Source organism: Nerophis ophidion, linkage group LG05 (genome assembly GCF_033978795.1).
Source record: "Nerophis ophidion isolate RoL-2023_Sa linkage group LG05, RoL_Noph_v1.0, whole genome shotgun sequence".
Taxonomy (NCBI): Eukaryota; Metazoa; Chordata; class Actinopteri; order Syngnathiformes; family Syngnathidae; genus Nerophis; species Nerophis ophidion.
The window spans coordinates 58,689,778-58,707,337 of NC_084615.1; the positions used below are offsets into that span (position 1 = coordinate 58,689,778).

The window sequence follows — 17,560 nt, forward strand, 5'->3', positions numbered from 1 at the left end:
TGATCTAGAGAAGATCTGTGTGGAGGAGTGGGCCAAAACCCCTCCTGCAGTCTGTGCAAACCTGGTGAAGAACTACAGGAAATGTTTGACATCTGTAATTGCAAACAAAGGCTACTCTACCAAATATTTATGTTTGTGTTCAAATACTTAGGTTACTTTAGGTTATCTCTCATACAGTGGACATGCACTTACCGTGAACATTTCAGACCCCTCCATGATTTCTAAGTGGGAGAACTTGCAAAATAGCAGGGTGTTCAAATACTTATTTTCTTCACTGTGTGTGTGTGTGTGTGTGTGTGTGTGTGTGTGTGTGTGTGTGTGTGTATGTATGTATGTATATATATATGTATGTATATATATATATATATATATATATATATATATATATATATATATATATATATATACACACACACACACACACACACACACACACAGTGAAGAAAATAAGTATTTGAACACCCTGCTATTTTATATATATATATATATATATATATATATATATATATATATATATATATATACATACATATACATACACACACACACACACACACACAGCCCGGCCCCCGGCTAAATTATTTTAACCCAATGCGACCCTCGGGTCAAAAGGTTTGGGGACCCCTGGTGTACATTAACTCTCATTTAAAGTGATGCATATGGAAATATTGTTCAAGCTGCAATTTTATGACTTGATCTGCGAATGACAAACACAGAGGTAACATGTACTAAAAAAAATGCTGTCCAAATCTTGTACTTTGCCTCTAAGTTATTAAAAACATTTTAAATGCAGTTTTACACATTAGTGAACAATTTACAGGCAAACAATACCTAGTAGTGTAACTTCAAAACGTTTTTTGCCATAGTATCTTCCTGCTGGAAAATATTGGGTTAGCGTAATTGACCTGTTAGACAACGCCCTCTGTTGACTTCATACCCAAAGAAATCTTGTACCCCTGCAGATAGCGCCATCAAACCAACTTCTATGGAAATTACCATAAATTAATAAATATAATAAATATCTGAAGCAAAAAACAAAAAAAAATCGTGAAAATGCTGAGTAGAATATGCCTAACCATGAAAAAGGATTTTTTTAAAAATACAGCAGTATTGCAGTAAACCTAAACATTTAAAATGTTAATATTCCGGGATATTCTGACTTCTTTCCGGCTTTAAGCTAAGTGCTGAATTCATTCTACAGGGAGGACATGAAGTACACAAACTGGTCCTGTTCTTGAATTATTAAATATATATCAAGTGTTACGTTAAAGTCTTTTTACACTGACATTCTTATCACCTCAAGAACGCAGATGCACAAAATGAATTAGTATTTTTTTTTTCTTTTGAAGAGGTTCCTGTGTGAAGCTAACATTACACGGCTTGATCGTGTTGTAAAAGTGAGTTCTGCAGTGGGAGGTGAGTAATAAAACGAGATACAAAACCCCAAACCAGTGAAGTTTGCACGTAGTGTAAATCTTAAATACAAACAGAACACAATAATTCGCAAATCCTTTTCAACTTATATTAAATTGAATAAACTGCAAAGACAAGATATTAAATGTTCAAACTGAGTAACGTATTTTTTTTTTGTGTGCAAATAATCATTAACTTAGAATTTAATGGCAGCAATACATTGCAAAAAAGTTGGCACAAGGGCATTTTTACCACTGTGATACAAGGCCTTTCCTTTGAACAACACTCAGTAAACGTTTGGGAACTGAGGAGACCAATTTTCAAAGCTTTTCAGGTGGAATTCTTTCCCATTCTTGCTTGGTGTACAGCTTAAGTTGTTCAACAGTCCAGGGTCTCTGTTGTCGTATTTTAGGCTTCATATTGCGCCACATATTTTCAATAGGTGACAGGTCTGGACTACAGGCAGGCCAGTCTCGCACCCGCATTCTTTGGCTTGGCATTGTCTGGCTGAAATAAACAGGGGCGTCCACTATAACGTTGCTCCATATATTGCTCCAAAACCTGTATGTACCTTTCAGCATTAATGGTGCCTTCACAGATGTGTAAGTTACCCATGCCTTGGGCACCAATACACCATCATACAGTCAAAGATGCTGGCTTTTGAACTTTGTGCCTATAGTAATCCAGATGGTTATTTTCCTCTTTGTTCCGGAGTACACGACTTCCGCAGTTTCCAAAAACAATTTGAAATGTGGACTTGTCAGACCACAGAACACGTTTCTACTTTGCATCTTAGTTGAGCTCGGGCCCAGCGAAGCCGGCTTCGTTTATGGGTGTTGTTGATAAATGGGCTTTTGATTTGCATAGTACAGTTTTAACTTGCACCTACAGATAGTTATTGACAGTGGTTTTCTGAAATGTTCCTGAGCCCATGTGGTGAGATTCTTTACACACTGATGTCAGGTTTATAAAAATAACATGTCCCCTAAAGGGGCATGACAAATAAAAGTTGAGGAGCACTGTTTCAAAGCAACATTTCTGTCAGCAAAAACACTTCAAAGACAAAAAGTTGTTGGTCTGACACTACCATTTATTGCATGCAATGTTTTTCATATCAGGCATTTCAGACAAACCCTCAAAAACATCGACAAAAAAAAAGATCAACAACTGATGGAAATCTGACACTTTGAATCACATACTGTCTTTTCCTTAAAGCCAAAGCCCAGTGTCGTCATAAATGCTAGTAAAAAGCTTATGGAAACATTTGGTTTTACGAAAAACAATCTCATATTTGTACCAATATGGTATGGAAAATCACTTAGAATCATTCTTTGTTCTTAAATAAATAGAGCAGTTCCCACTGGACACCAATAGAGGCACTTGAGTTTTTCTTTTCCTTTTTTTTTTTTTGTTGTCAAAGTGAAATTTTCCTTTCACATCCGCATTGTCTTCATACACATTCAGCAGTGGCCAAACGAGAACTGAAACACTCACTCTGAATGAGCTGGATTTACACAGACCATGACAAGAAATAAATAAAACGGCACAGGAGGAAACTTGTAGTTGTGCCGTAAAGAAATGACAGATTTGTTGCTGTGTGAAAGCAACCATAAACACACACCTGTCCCCCACGCACAAACACACGCGCACACACTACAGAATATACATCAGTCAATCGTCCATTCACTTTGAATCGGCACAAACCACAATGACTACAACACAACATCACTGTTTGCAGAAGTCACAGTCTCTAATTGTGTAGCACAAACATCACTATCCAGTCATGTTGACACAATCAGCTGTACACGTATACACACGACAACACAACAAACGACCAAAATGGCCAGTGCTGATTTGATCCAATGCAATGTTGTCCCAAGTTGGCTTCGTTACACAGGCCATTTGTGGAGAATGTTGGAGGAGTTCATTGGCCGGGTTACCATGGGAGCTAGAACTGAGCCACAGTAAAATGGCTTTAAAAACAAAGCGCATTGGTAGATTGATCATTCTTTGGTCATTTTGTATATTTTACATAAACGGTTGAATGCTACAATCACTAAAATGATTGAAGTGGGGCATCAAGGTCTGAACACTATCCGCAGCACTGACCTACATGTACAACTTAAATCATAGTAATTGGATTCATTTATTCCCAACAGTTTATTCATTTCCTATTGTAGCATTTCTATTGGCGAAGCTACTTCCAATATGTATACATCACTTTTAGATATTAGATTTTCAGATTTAAGCTTCTATGTGTTGCCATGTTCATGTAATCTGCTTAGGGCCTTCAGAATCTGAGTGTTGGTCCATGTAACTTAAACTATGTTAACAACTAATTACATTCCACAGTCGTCTCACAGGCCTGGTAGTCTGTAGCTCAATGGAAATGAAGATGCATTTTGTCTGTAAATTATTTTCTTGTGGGTATAATTTATTGAATTGTTCAATGTTTTGTTATTTTACTCACTCTATACTCAGGCACATCAGTAATATTGTACTGGAATATATGTTTCTTTCTCAGTTAATAATAGTAATCATCCCCGGTACACAAAATGCTTCTCTCTGAAATGCCATACCTTGTTTTATTGTGTTTTTGCACATTATTGGTTCGTATTACTGAAATGTATTAGTATTGGTTATCAAGACAGACAAACAGACAACAAATGCCCAGCGCAACAGTTTTCCCGCAATTATATTTGATCATAATGTAATGTTGTTCTTCAGGTGTGACCCTTATAAAATATTTAGGTGATTGTAATTACCTATATAGGTAAGACAAATTATTTAAATTAGGGTTTTATATATTTATTAGGGCTATAACTATATACCAGGGGTAGGGAACCAATGGCTCTAGAGCCAGATGCGGCTCTTTTGATGACTGCATCTGGCTCTCAGATAAATCTTAGCTGACATTGCTCAACAAGATAACTAATGAATAATTCCGCTGGTAATCAGTGTCAAAAATAACGTTCAAAATATAAAACATTCTCATGCATTTTTATCCATCCATCCAGTTTCTATGGCACCTGTTCAAGAAGTCGCATTAATGGTACGAAGTATTTTCTTTATTGTTGGTAAGCTTCAGAATTACAGTGTTATTAAAAAGAATAAGAGACTTATTATACTCTAAAAATATTGGTCCTACTTAAAAATGCACGCATTTAGTTGTATTCAGTCTTAAAAAAAATATTATATGGCTCTAATGGAAATACTTTTTTAAATATGTGGCTTGTATGGCTCTCTCAGCCAAAAAGGTTCCCGACCCCTGCTATATACACTACATAACTATATATTAACTATAATTTAAAATTATAGCACTAATTTTTTAACGGGCGATTAACGCCCACGCGTCCATTTTGACCCCCAGGTTGTGCCGTAGCGTGGGGAACTCTGCTGATGCTCACTTATTAATGACTGGCCACAAGCGAGCAGAAATGGACAAAGGAAAGTCAACCTTATGTAACTATCAGGTTCAAAGCCATGGCAAGTGGTTCTCCCGACAAGAAAGGACTATTTATTTATTTATTTTTTGCCGTGAGAAGAGGCAACATCCCTGCAGAAAATGCCTGCTGCATGCGTCGTTCTAGAGGTGGGTGGTGCTTCACTTCCGTCTTCAGATTACGGTTAAGGTGCAGTGATAACATAACATTTAGATCAGGGGTCACCAACCTTTTTGAAGCCAAGAGCTACATCTTGGGTACTGATTAATGCGAAGGAATACCAGTTTGATACACACTTAAATAAATTGCCAGAAAAAGCCAATTTGCTCAATTTACCTTTAATAAATGAATCTATATATATATATATATATATATATATATATAAAAATGCGAAAAAAAATGAAAATACAATTTTGAAACAGTTTATCTTCAAATTTGACTCTTTAAAATTCAAAATTAAACTGAAAAAAAATGAAGAGAAAAAGAAGCTAATTTAAATCTTTTTGAAAAAAATAATTTATGGATCATCATTAGTAATTTTCCTGATTAAGATTAATTTTAGAATTTTGATGACATGTTTTAAATAGATTAAAATCCAATCTGCACTTTGTTATAATATATAACAAATTGGACCAAGCTATATTTCTAACAAAGACAAATCATTATTTCTTCTAGATTTTCCAGAACAAAAAGTTCAAAAGAAATTCAAAAGACTTCGAAATAAGATTAAGATTTGATTCTACAGATTTTCTAGATTTGCCAGATAATTTTTTTGAATTTTAATCATAATAGGTTTGAAGAAATATTTCACAAATATTCTTTGTCGAAAAAACAGAAGCTAAAATAAAGAATTAAATTAAACTGTATTTATTATTCTTTACAATAAAAAAAAAATACTTGAACATTGACTTAAATTGTTTGGAAATAAGAGGAAGGAATTTAAAATGTAAAAAGGTATATGTGTTTAAAATCCTAAAACAATTTTTAAGGTTGTCTTTTTTCTCTAAAATTGTCTTTTTGAAAGTTATAATAAGCAAAGTAAAAAAATAAATGAATTTATGTAAACAAGTGAAGACCAAGTCTTTAAAATATTTTTGGGGATTTTCAAATTCTGTTTGAGTTTTGTCTCTCTTAGAATTAAAAATGTCAAGCAAAGCGAGACCAGCTTGCTAGTAAATAAATCAAATCTAAATAATAGAGGCAGCTCAATGGTAAGTGCTGCTATTTAAGCTATTTTTAGAACAGGCCAGCGCGCGACTCATCTGGTCCTTACGGGCTACCTGGTGCCTGCGGGCACCGTGTTGGTGACCCCTGATTTAGATTGTTACTGTGGCTGATTTAATAAGTAAGATGATATAAAAGCTCAACAGAATTGAAAGACGTTCGGCAGGCGGTCGAAAGAAGACTTTTTTGTGGCAAACAGTCTATCCAACACCAAAACATTTCAAGACACTTCTAAAAAACAATCACATTTCCGGCTTCAAAATAAAAGTGCTACACTACACATCCGGTTTAACCATATTTACAAAATAAAAATGTCTTACATTATGATCATGTTTTGTCACTAAAAGTGGGCACCGGATCCAAAACTTATTTTGTCACTAACCGGTGCCATGTTTCGGTTCCTGTACATCTGCTGTGGTGCGCTGGAATGATCCTACTGCAACAAAATGCATATTGTATCGCACGTTTTCAGATAGGAGAAATATGAATAACACATCTTGCTCTTGTTTTGGTGTCTGTTATTTCCAAATCAGCCCGTAATCATCACTCATCAGCTCAAAGATGAAATTGCCGCACGGACGACAATTAAACAAAAACGCCAGAAGACGCCAAAACACATCAATTGAATGAATTTTAATCAGCCCTTTAAGTCATCTAGCAGCAATAAAATTATAACAAAAAATTGCCGAATAAACGATATGTCGAATATTTTTTCAAAACATTGACACCTCTTTTCTCACAGCCGTGTGCGTCTGTGTCAGTGTGCACGTCCTTCACAAGGACTGTTGATAAATCACATTGCTGGTGCTAAATAATTATATTTGCATTTTGAGCCTTCTAATGAACGGCATATGTTTTTGCATATTAATGAAAACAGAGACGCAAACTGTATCTTTCTGCTCACTTAACAGACGCAATCTACTTTGCACACGTAGTAGATAAGCTCTGCGAGTGCTATTAGGTTTGCACGTGTTTTAGTATATGCAAACCATTAGAAAATTTAGGCCCAAAGTGCTTAGAAAGTACAATTAAAACAAATCTGGATAAACATCTTGAACCTCATCAAAAAAGGAGAACATTTCATAAAGAATGAATAAATACATCAATGACTTTTCTGTTTTGTTTGATCAGCCGTTTGTAAACAACTAAGGTACAAAATAATTCGATGTAAATATCTAATTTCACAACGTACCGGTATATATCTTCACTTATATATAAATATATATATATATATATATAGTGTGTGGGAAAAATCACAAGACTACTTCATCTCTACAAAACTGTTTCATGAGCGGTTCCCTCAATCGTCAGAAGATTTTTCCCACACGCACATATTACCGAGCACTATTCTCTGGGTAATCTAATTAAGACATATAGATGTACATATATATAATATATGTATGTATGTATATATATATATATATATATATATATATATATATAATTATGTCTTGATTGGATTATCCAGAGAATAGTGCTCGATAATATGTGTGTGTGGGAAAAATCACAAGACTACTTCATCTCTTCAGAACTGTTTCATGAGGGGTTCCCTCAATCATCAGGAGATTTCCCTCAATCTCCTGATGATTGAGGGAACCCCTCATGAAACAGTTCTGAAGAGATAAAGTAGTCTTGTGATTTTTCCCACACCTACATATATATATAATTATGTATGTACATATAAAAAAATGATTCTAAATTATTGGGTGCGGTTTATAGTCTGGGAAATAAAGTACCGGATTTTTCGGACTATAACTCGTAGTTTTTTTCATAGTTTGGCCGGCGACTTATATTCGGGAGCGACCTATGTGTGAAATTATTAACACACTACCGTAAAAAACAAATAATATTATTTAGCTCATTCACGTAAGAGACAAGACGTATAAGATTTCATTGGATTTAGCGATTAGGAGTGACAGATTGTTTGGTAAATGTATAGCATGTCCTATATGTTATAGTTATTTGAATGACTCTTACCATAATATGTTACATTAACATACCAGGCACCTTCTCAGTTGGTTATTTATGTGTCATATAACGTACACTTATTCAGCCTGTTGTTCACTATTCTTTATTTGTTTTAAATTGCCTTTCAAATGTATATTCTTGGTGTTGGGTTTTATCAAATAAATTTCCCCCCAAAATGCGAATTACACTGCAGTGCGACTTATATATGTTTTTTTCCTTCTTTATTATGCATTTTCGGCCGGTGCCACTTATACTCCGGAGCGACTCATACTCCGAAAAATACGGTATATATAATTAGCACATAAAAGTAATACATGACTGTTACATTTGTAAGGTAATACTCCCAACAATACCTTTTTAGAAGAACATATTTGTGAATGGCGAATAAATATAACGGGCATTTCTTAATTAAGTGCATTTGAATGAACTGCTTGGCTAAGTACTGGCATCACGCTAAAGTGCTGTCATCGCCCTTTTCAAATGACTAATAGGGCGATAGATATCATGTATATTTCTCAATGGCCGATTGCCACTGGTCCCCTGATGATGTATCTCATCCTTTGTTAATTCACTAGAAGTGTTTGCAAAGGAGCCTCATGATTCTTATCCAATTGATGTATTGGACCAGTACTTTACCAACTGGATCAGTATCAGACGCGCATTTCTTGGAGCCTCTAAAGAGCTTTCCTTCCAAGGCTTTATCCTCTATAATCACAGCAGCCTGTCACGTTTTCTTTTGAAAATGATCCCATCTTATTAAAAATACATGGAACTTATATTCCTATTCAGGGAGGAATCTAAACTACATGTACCCAAGTATAATTGTTGTCCCTCCAAAGAGCCACATCAGACAGTTTAATTATGCTAATTTGTAGTCACATTCAAAGGATGTCGTTATCATTCATTCCTAAGTGCATTTTTGCCCAATTAATCCACCGAGTCAATACAATTACTGCACTGTAGCACGTTGAGTCACTGAAGGACCCCAGCGGGCGACGAAAGCATCATTGTGGCTGTCATCTCGCTTATCCCAGTTCTAGCTCCCAGGCACATTTTTTTATGTTTTTTTTTTTTTTCATTTTTATCTGGCCGTGGTCCAGCGCCTACAGCAGGTGAGCCTCAATGCGGAGCCAGTGCAGCCCCTGTCTGATGTATCGGACCAGCTCGGTCATGCTGCTCTGCTGAGTCAACGGCTCCATGGCAGAATCCAGCTCCTGAAAGAACTCTGCAGGGAGAGAAGGAGACACTTGAGCTGAAACACTTAACTACACTCAGGGTTCTGTCTGTGACACAGCTGAGAACATTAGCAGGCAACAGAAGGGCCCTGAGACTGTTGACGCTGCCGTTGTTTGTCAAGTACGGCGCCGAAAGTGAAGTCCAGCGTTTACTGATGTAGTCCCTGGCCTCAACATTAGGAACACCTGGATCTAGTGCAAGACAGCGAGTACAAAAACACTTTTCAAGTTAAACAAAGTATTGGCCACACTTCACAGAGCTTGGTTTTGTTAACATTTGTGTACCATCAGGTTCTGCAATCAGCATTGTGCGATATGACAAGAAGGCATTGATTGATTGATTGAGACGTTTATTAGTAGATTGCACAGTAAAGTACATATTCCGTACGATTGGCCACTAAATTCTGTTCATAACTTTTATGGACAGAATTTCTAGGCGCAGTCAAGGCGTTGAGGGGTTCCGGTTTGGTGGCCGCGGGATTAGGTCTCTGCTTTTTGCAGATGATGTGGTCCTGATGGCTTCATCCGGCCGGGATCTTCAGCTCTCACTGGATTGGTTCGCAGCCGAGTGTGAAGCGACCTTAATGAGAATCAGCACTTCCAAGTCCGAGTCCATGGTTCTCGCCCGGAAAAGGGTGGAATGCCATCTCCGGGTTGGGGAGGAGACCCTGCCCCAAGTGGAGGAGTTCAAGTACCTAGGAGTCTTGTTCACGAGTGAGGGAAGAGTGGATCTTAAGATCGACAGGCGGATCAGGGCGGCGTCTTCAGTAATGCGGACGTTGTACCGATCCGTTGTGGTGAAGAAGGAGCTGAGCCGGAAGGCAGAGCTCTCAATTTACCGGTCGATCTACGTTCCCATCCTCACCTATGGTCGTGAGCTTTGGGTCATGACCGAAAGGACAAGATCACGGATACAAGCGGCCGAAATGAGTTTCCTCTGCCAGGTGGCGGGGCTCTCCCTTAGAGATAGGGTGAGAAGCTCTGCCACCTGAGAAGAGCTCAAAGTAAAGCCGCCGCTCCTCCACATCGAGAGGAGCCAGATGAGGTGGTTCGGGCATCTGGTCAGGATGCCACCCGAACGCCTCCCTAGGGAGGTGTTTAGGGCACTTCCAACCGGTAGGAGGCCGCGGGGAAGACCCAGGTCACGTTGGGAAGACTATGTCTCCCGGCTAGCCTGGGAACGCCTCGGGATCCCCCGGGAAGAGCTGGACGAAGTGGCTGGGGAGAGGGAAGTCTTGGCTTCCCTGCTTAGGCTGCTGCCCCCGTGACCCGACCTCGGATAAGCGAAAGAAGATGGATGGATGGATGGATGACCACTAAATGGAAACACCCGAATAAGTTTTTCAACTTGTTTAAGTCGGGGTCCACGTAAATCGATTCATTGCAGAACAGTGGTGCCTTAAAATACGTCATAAAAACTGAAATGAATACGTCATTTTTGTGAAAAATGTATTGTATTCTTCACTGACTGCATGCAAATATCACCATACACATAAACAACCCACCTGAGACTTCATCAGACCTCGTAAGAGTTCAGCTTTAGCATTTTTTATTTTATTTTATTTTACTGATAGAGCTTGTTTCAATGCAGCGCCCAGCGTACATGACTAGTTGTGGGCCTGCTGCAATGGAAGCAGCCCATATTATTATTGCTCATACTTCTAACTTTATTGTTATTATAGTTCCGCACGTTTCTCTTACGCCTAACAAGAGGCGAACAGGCCCCCGCATGCCGTAGGTTATACCGTCGGAAAGGTCTCGTTGGGAACATTTTATGTTAGAATGGCGACGTTATTCCAAAAACCAATCGCTATGGGCCCATTGAATACGTACGCAACTGTTAAAGAGTCATTTAACTTGATACGTAACACAAGCTAACTGTTAGCATGCTAACTTTTTGAGCTAGTTTTGCAACCGTTTACACCAGAGTCATATAATTTGGTATGTGACATTTGTTAACTGTTAGCATGCAAACGATAGCATGCTGGCAATCCTAACTTAAGCATGCTACGTTTTTAGTCAAATTTTACACTTTTTTCTCTATTTTCGCAGGCATACACCTTTGAGTCAGGTAACTTGGTGTATGAAACATGCTAACTGTTATGATGCTAACGTTTGCACTAGAGATGTCCGATAATGGCTTTTTTGCCGATATCCAATATTCCGATATTGTCCAACTCTTAATTACAGATTCCGATATCAACAGATACCGATGTATACAGTCGTGGAATTAACACATTATGCGTAATTTTGTTGTGATGCCCCGCTGGATGCATTAAATAATGTAACAAGGTTTTCCAAAATAAATCAACTCAAGTTATGAAAAAAAAATTATTGAAGTCACAAAGTGCATTCATTTTTTTAACATGGCTGAGAACAGCAGCTGGGAATTTGGGACATGCTTTCCTGAGAGAGCATGAGGAGGTTGAGGTGGGGGGTAGAGGTATCGGGGGTGTATATTGTAGCGTCCCGGAAGAGTTAGTGCTGCAAGCGGTTCTGGGTATTTGTTCTGTTGTTTTTAGGTTGTGTTACGGTGTGGATGTTCTCCCGAAATGTGTTTGTAATATTTGTTTGGTGTGGGTTCACAGTGTGGCACATATTTGTAACAGTGTTAAAGTTGTTTATACGGCCACCCTCAGGGTGACCTGTATGGCTGTTGATTAAGTATGCCTTGCGTTCACTTGTGTGTGTGAAAAGCCGTAGATATTATGTGACTGGGCCGGCACGCAAAGGCAGTGCCTTTAAGTTAAATTGGCGCTCTGTACTTCTCCCTACGTCCATGCACACAGCGGCGTTTTAAAAAGTCATAAATTTTACTTTTTGAAACTGATACCGATAATTTTGAAACCGATGCCAATAATTTCCGATATTACATTTTAGAGCATTTATCAGCCGATAAAATCGTCAGTCCGATATTATCGGACATCTCTAGTTTGCTCACATGGTAGGTGTTAACTTTTTAATGTGGGCATTCTAACGTTTTAGCCTAACTCTGTAGCTCATTTTGTACAGTTACACCTAAAACTCTCGGATTCGGACACTCGGCACCATCTTCAAAGTACGGCGGCTTCCAGCGACCCCCGGCCAGAGGTCCAGGGCACAGATAGCAGGCCCATCAAAATTTCCGCAGGAATTTTCTAGTTTCTTTCTGCATCTCTGCACATTTCTTTACAGCAGGAAACATCTTCTTCATACCTATGTAAAATCAGGATTATTTTAATTACGCACTTCTTGTTCGTCATGTAAATATGCTCTTGTTTATACATCTTTTTATTAACAGTGGTTATCCTCTTTGTATATGTGTATGAGTGTGTGTGGCTTAAAGCAGTATTGTACAGTCAGGGTGCTGAAAAAAATTAATTCAAATTGCGGTTTGTATTTATTGTGATTCTAAATCAATTTATAGTTTTCAATAATCAATAACAAAAACAAAACTATTTAATTTTATATAAAGCCATCTCAGCGCTTACTCATTGTGCTTGTACTTCGTGCGTCAGCAGCCAAGAATAGCTTTTGTGAAATGTAAATGAAATATAAACATGTAAATGCAGTCTAATTTGATGAGATTTTATGATTTTTACACCTCAAACATATTTTGCAAGAATCCATTTTAATTGAGAAATGTTTTGAATCTTAGAAATGATTCTGAATTGAATCGTCGCCCCATGAACTGGAATTGAATAAAACCGTGAGTCGTTGCAAGAGTCACATCACTACTGTACAACAATAGTTTGGTTATAGAAAGTACACAATATTTTGAAGTTATTTCAGTTAAAAAAATTCTACTATACCAAGGTTGTCTAAATTATTTCCAGCCTTGGCCGCATACCGGCCTTGGCAAATGTTAATTGACAAATTATCGTGAGAGAAGCATAAAATTATTCTATGTTGATGGAAACGTTAACATACATCAAGGGATTTTTGGAATGATCAATAGTACAGTACATCATACAGAGGCTGACATTATCATACATATACAATAATTATTGTACATTTGCCATACCGACAAATCAAAGCATGTGGGGCGCCAGTTTTATATAATTAATTTGTAAAAAGGCTAAAAGAACATACATTTGTACGTAGGCATATGGTTATAATTATATATCATTATTTGTTAATGTTTTTGGTGTCAAATTTCAGCATTTGGTCATTACATTTATTTTTAGTGATAGTTTTTGTTATTTTTAGGATATGCTGCATTTTGATGTTTTCAATAGAGAAATTATATCTAAGAGATATAATTATGTGTCAGCTTTGTGTTATAGATGACAGTATTAGTTAATAACACAAGTATTAGTTTTCAGCATTAACAACTGTGTTATGATCTCACATGACAGTCATTAGTTCCTGTAATTTGTATTGTTTCTTGTCCAGCACTCTTATTTTTCATTCCATTTTTTGTTCCACTCTATTAACCACCGTTTCCCATGGTCTGAGCGCTGGCTCCCTCACCCGCCCATGGTTGGCAATCAGGATGCTTCTTACGCTAGCCCTGTCCCTTTTGTTATGACTGAATAATTTGTTTCGCTTTGCTTTGCTTTTTGTGCTTTATGCTTCTTAAACCCTTTTGCCCTTTGTGCACTTCCCTGCAGACTTGGTTGTACATCTTCGTTTTTGTCCTTCCTGCACTGTCCCTAATAAAATAAATTTCTTGATTACCCTGCCGTCTCTGCATTCTGGGGTCCAGACAAACACTAAACCGTGACAATTTTAATCTTTTTTTTGTTACTTTCAGACACCCTTTGAGCCTCTCCAGGGCCCCAACCCCCTTTTCTGATGTTGTAATTTTATGTTTATTTTTAGAAAAGACCGTGGACCAATAAAACATCAAACCGCGGGGCTTCAAATACCCACAGGGCTGCACTTTGGGGACCACTGCCTCATACAATGTATTAGCTTTTGTGTGAAGCCGAAGAAGCTCACATTTCAGAGATTTACTGTATGTACAACATAAACCACCAAACCTAAGTCGATGACAAAAATCATAAAGTACAATGTATGATTCCATTCCAATTGGCAAAAAGAACCAAAAGAGAACCAAAAAAAGTTACCAGTAGTTAGCAAGTTACTTAAGTAAAATTTAAATTTAAGGGGTTCTTTAAGTTCGATAAAAATCAGTTGTGTAGTTATATTGTAATCTAACTGTCGCGGCGTGGGCTCGAAACCCGCTTTTCATCTGCAGCAAATTCTGCCAGCATCTCCTATGGCATCACGCCAGTGCACGCCCCACGTAACGGCAAAGCTGCAATCAATCTGCTATCAGCGTACCTGGGACTAATGATGACAAGTAGTATAAAGACCAGCGGACCTGAGGAGCCTATGCCGTAATGTAGTTCACTCTCAGTAGTAAGCATCCCGTCTCTGGCTTCCCCTCCCGCGTACTTGCTCTCTCCTTGTTACTTCCTTGTTCCCGTATCTCATGTCCTTTGTGCTCCCCGCAGTGTCCTTCTTGTTCCCCGTGATCGAGCTGTGTGCCTCTACTCCTCTCTGGATTTTGGACTGCCTCCCTCGATCCTCGACCCCTGCTTGCCCACGGACTAACCTCTTGCCCTGCCCCTCTGGATTGACGAAGGATCCATCCATCACGCACTTACAACAAACCCTGGTAACATCTACTTTGTTAATTCTACACATCGTTTTGCACCAAAAACTTAGAGTAGCATACACCTCCCACACACTCATCAAGGGTTTCAATGAACCTGTTGACCTGATCCTGGTTTTAGTGTCGTCTTCTTCCCCCGGCGTACGTAAAACAATGTTTTCTAGTTCAGTGGATGTTTGTAACATGATGAAAGTCAAACTAATCATTGTGACTTTAAAAATGCGGGATGCTTAATGCAGCTCTTGTACTGGATCTCATTCAATGGTACAGGTGAAGGTTTACTGACTAATACTTTTTAAGACTGGACTTAAATAGTGTTTTACATGAATCAGTGGCATCAATTGAAAAACTAATTCCTACCTTGGCTACCAGTGGACAGTCGATCCGCTGCTTCCCAGTGTTCATAGCTGCGCAGGATGTTGTTGGTGATGTTGACGTGACTGGCCGCCATGTGGTGAATGCGTTGGGGAATGGTGACGCTGCCTGACGAAACAGGAGCTCCTCCGCTGTTGGCCGGAGAGGGGCTGAGCGAGAGTGGAGATGGAGTCCCGTTGATCCTGGAGGACACAGAGAAGCTGTTGGAGCCAAGTCATGCTATGAGACTAAAGCAGCAACTGATTGTCTGCTGGAGGTCTCTGTTTGGAGTTTGTTGGTAAAAAAAAAAAAAAAAAACGCTCAGAGGCAAACAGCCGACAATTACTGATTTAAAACTTAGATTGATTCAGATAAGCTGATATAATGGAACATTTAGGACATACTCACAAAGGTCATGATCATGTCGTGATGGACTAGGTACCCCTTCATGGTTTATTTATTTGTCCTAGCACTCCTGCTCTTCTTGATTACTGCGGAATATTTCCTTTTCTTTTTTTTTTGAGTCGTTCTGATTGTTTATTTTAAACAAAGTTGCCGCTGTCATTAAAAACATGCAGGAAACACACAAACATGTTTCATTTAGCTTGATTACTGCAGTTTCTCTGACCTTGTGGAATATTTTCAGCATGTTTTTATTTGGGGTGGTTCTAACAACATATTTTGTGCAAAGTTTCCCTTGTCATTCATTTTCGGCCAGAGTAACAATTGTATGATTTTGATGACACGTCTAAATTACACACCCACACAAAAACAAATGTGCTGTGGATTTGACTATTGGATCATTACAAGTCTTTGTATGTTATGCAAAATAATCCCCTCAATTCCCCCCAAAAATGGATTAACTCACTAGAATATAAAGACAATATAACATACATCCATAAACATGGATGCATATGCAAAAGTGCAATATATTTATCTGTACAGTTATCTATTTATTCATATCTGCACTTTATTGCTCTTTTATCCTGCACTACCATGAGCAAATGTAACCAAATTTCGTTCTTATCTGTACTGTCTATTATGAATTGCGTCATTTGAATTTTCCTGAGGGAACTCTCCTGAAAGAATCAATAAACTACTATCTATTATCATTAATCTGCATGGACCAGTCGCATTGCAGTCATTCTATGTCGTCAGCTACATTGCGCATGTGCATTGAATCGTGGCTTCTTATTGCGGCTTTTTTCTTTTTTTCAAAGCTGGGTAACGAAAAAGTTATCCACGCCTGTTTCAAAAAGTAGCCACAAAAACAAAACAATATGGGCCTGATATACTAAAGGTTTTTTCGTGTCTTAAAACATGTGCAAATTTAATAGTAAGCTAGCAAGCATGTGCGCAGAGGAATGTGTCTCTTAAATGACCGAAATAAGGAGTGAAATCCATTTAACGTATCTGTCTACTGCTATCTGGACCAGCGGGCCTGAGGAGCCTATGCCGTAATGTAGTTCACTCTCAGTAGTAAGCATCCCGTCTCTGGCTTCCCCTCCAGCGTACTTTCTTTATCCCTACACATGCTTCTTACTATTTTACAAGTTATATTATTTGTATTTTTTAACGTTCCTCAGATGAGCCATCTGCCTCAGGGGTTATCGGCTGTGCTTGTGGGGGCGCTTTTGTTTCAGCGTCCTGGTGGTCATGGTCTGATGACCTCCTGGTGCAGGTGGCTCCTGTGATAGTGTTTACTGACATGTCTCCTCTGTACTCAGCCATGCAATCATTGGTCCATATAGTTGCCAATGTGTGTTTGTGTTTGGTATCTGTGTCCATGCGTTCGTACTGTATGTGATAATGGGGGATATGGGTCACCGAGGTATTGTTTTTAACTTTGTAAAGCACTTTGCGTTGCATTTCTTTTATGTATGAAAAGCGCTTTATAAACCCAACGAAGAACACAAATTTCAGCCGCTTGTACACAGGGTTTTGTCCTTTTGGTCACAAGCTACAGCTCATGACCATGGGTGAGGATAAGGATGTGGATCGACTTGTAAATTGAGGGATTAGCCTTATGGCTCTGCTCGTTTTTCACCACAACGAATCGATACAGCGTCCACATCACTGCAGACGCTGCACCAATTTGCCTGCCGACCTTACAATTTACTCTTCCCTCCCTCATGAACAAGATCCCGAGGTGCTTGAGCTCCTCAACTTGGGGCAGGATGTCTTCCCCAACCCCATGATGGCATTACACCTTTTTTGTCTTTTCATCCCAGTCGCTTTAAACTCTCCTGAATCCAGAGGCATTGCCTTCAATGTCCACAAAGTGCTGCAGAGTCTTGTCAACCAAGACAGCCCCACAGCAT

At 38.5% G+C, this 17,560-nt stretch overlaps 1 protein-coding gene and 1 long non-coding RNA gene across 3 annotated transcripts in view; one reads left to right on the plus strand and one right to left on the minus strand.

The window, feature by feature from the left end:
- LOC133553438 (uncharacterized) overlaps positions 1-17,560 on the plus strand; it is a 32,105-nt gene that overhangs the window by 4,077 nt on the left and 10,468 nt on the right. The window contains exon 2 of the long non-coding RNA XR_009806909.1: positions 14,725-14,888. This is a non-coding gene — a long non-coding RNA (uncharacterized LOC133553438). The remainder of the gene's footprint in view (positions 1-14,724; positions 14,889-17,560) is intronic.
- Positions 7,716-17,560, minus strand: part of aff2 (AF4/FMR2 family, member 2) — a 399,395-nt gene continuing 389,550 nt past the window's right edge. For both annotated transcript variants that reach the window (XM_061901648.1, XM_061901649.1), the window contains 2 exons: positions 15,246-15,442; positions 7,716-9,273 (listed from right to left, as the gene is read on the minus strand). In XM_061901648.1, the coding sequence (XP_061757632.1) occupies positions 9,152-9,273; positions 15,246-15,442 (319 nt within the window). In that variant the 3' untranslated portion in view covers positions 7,716-9,151. The remainder of the gene's footprint in view (positions 9,274-15,245; positions 15,443-17,560) is intronic.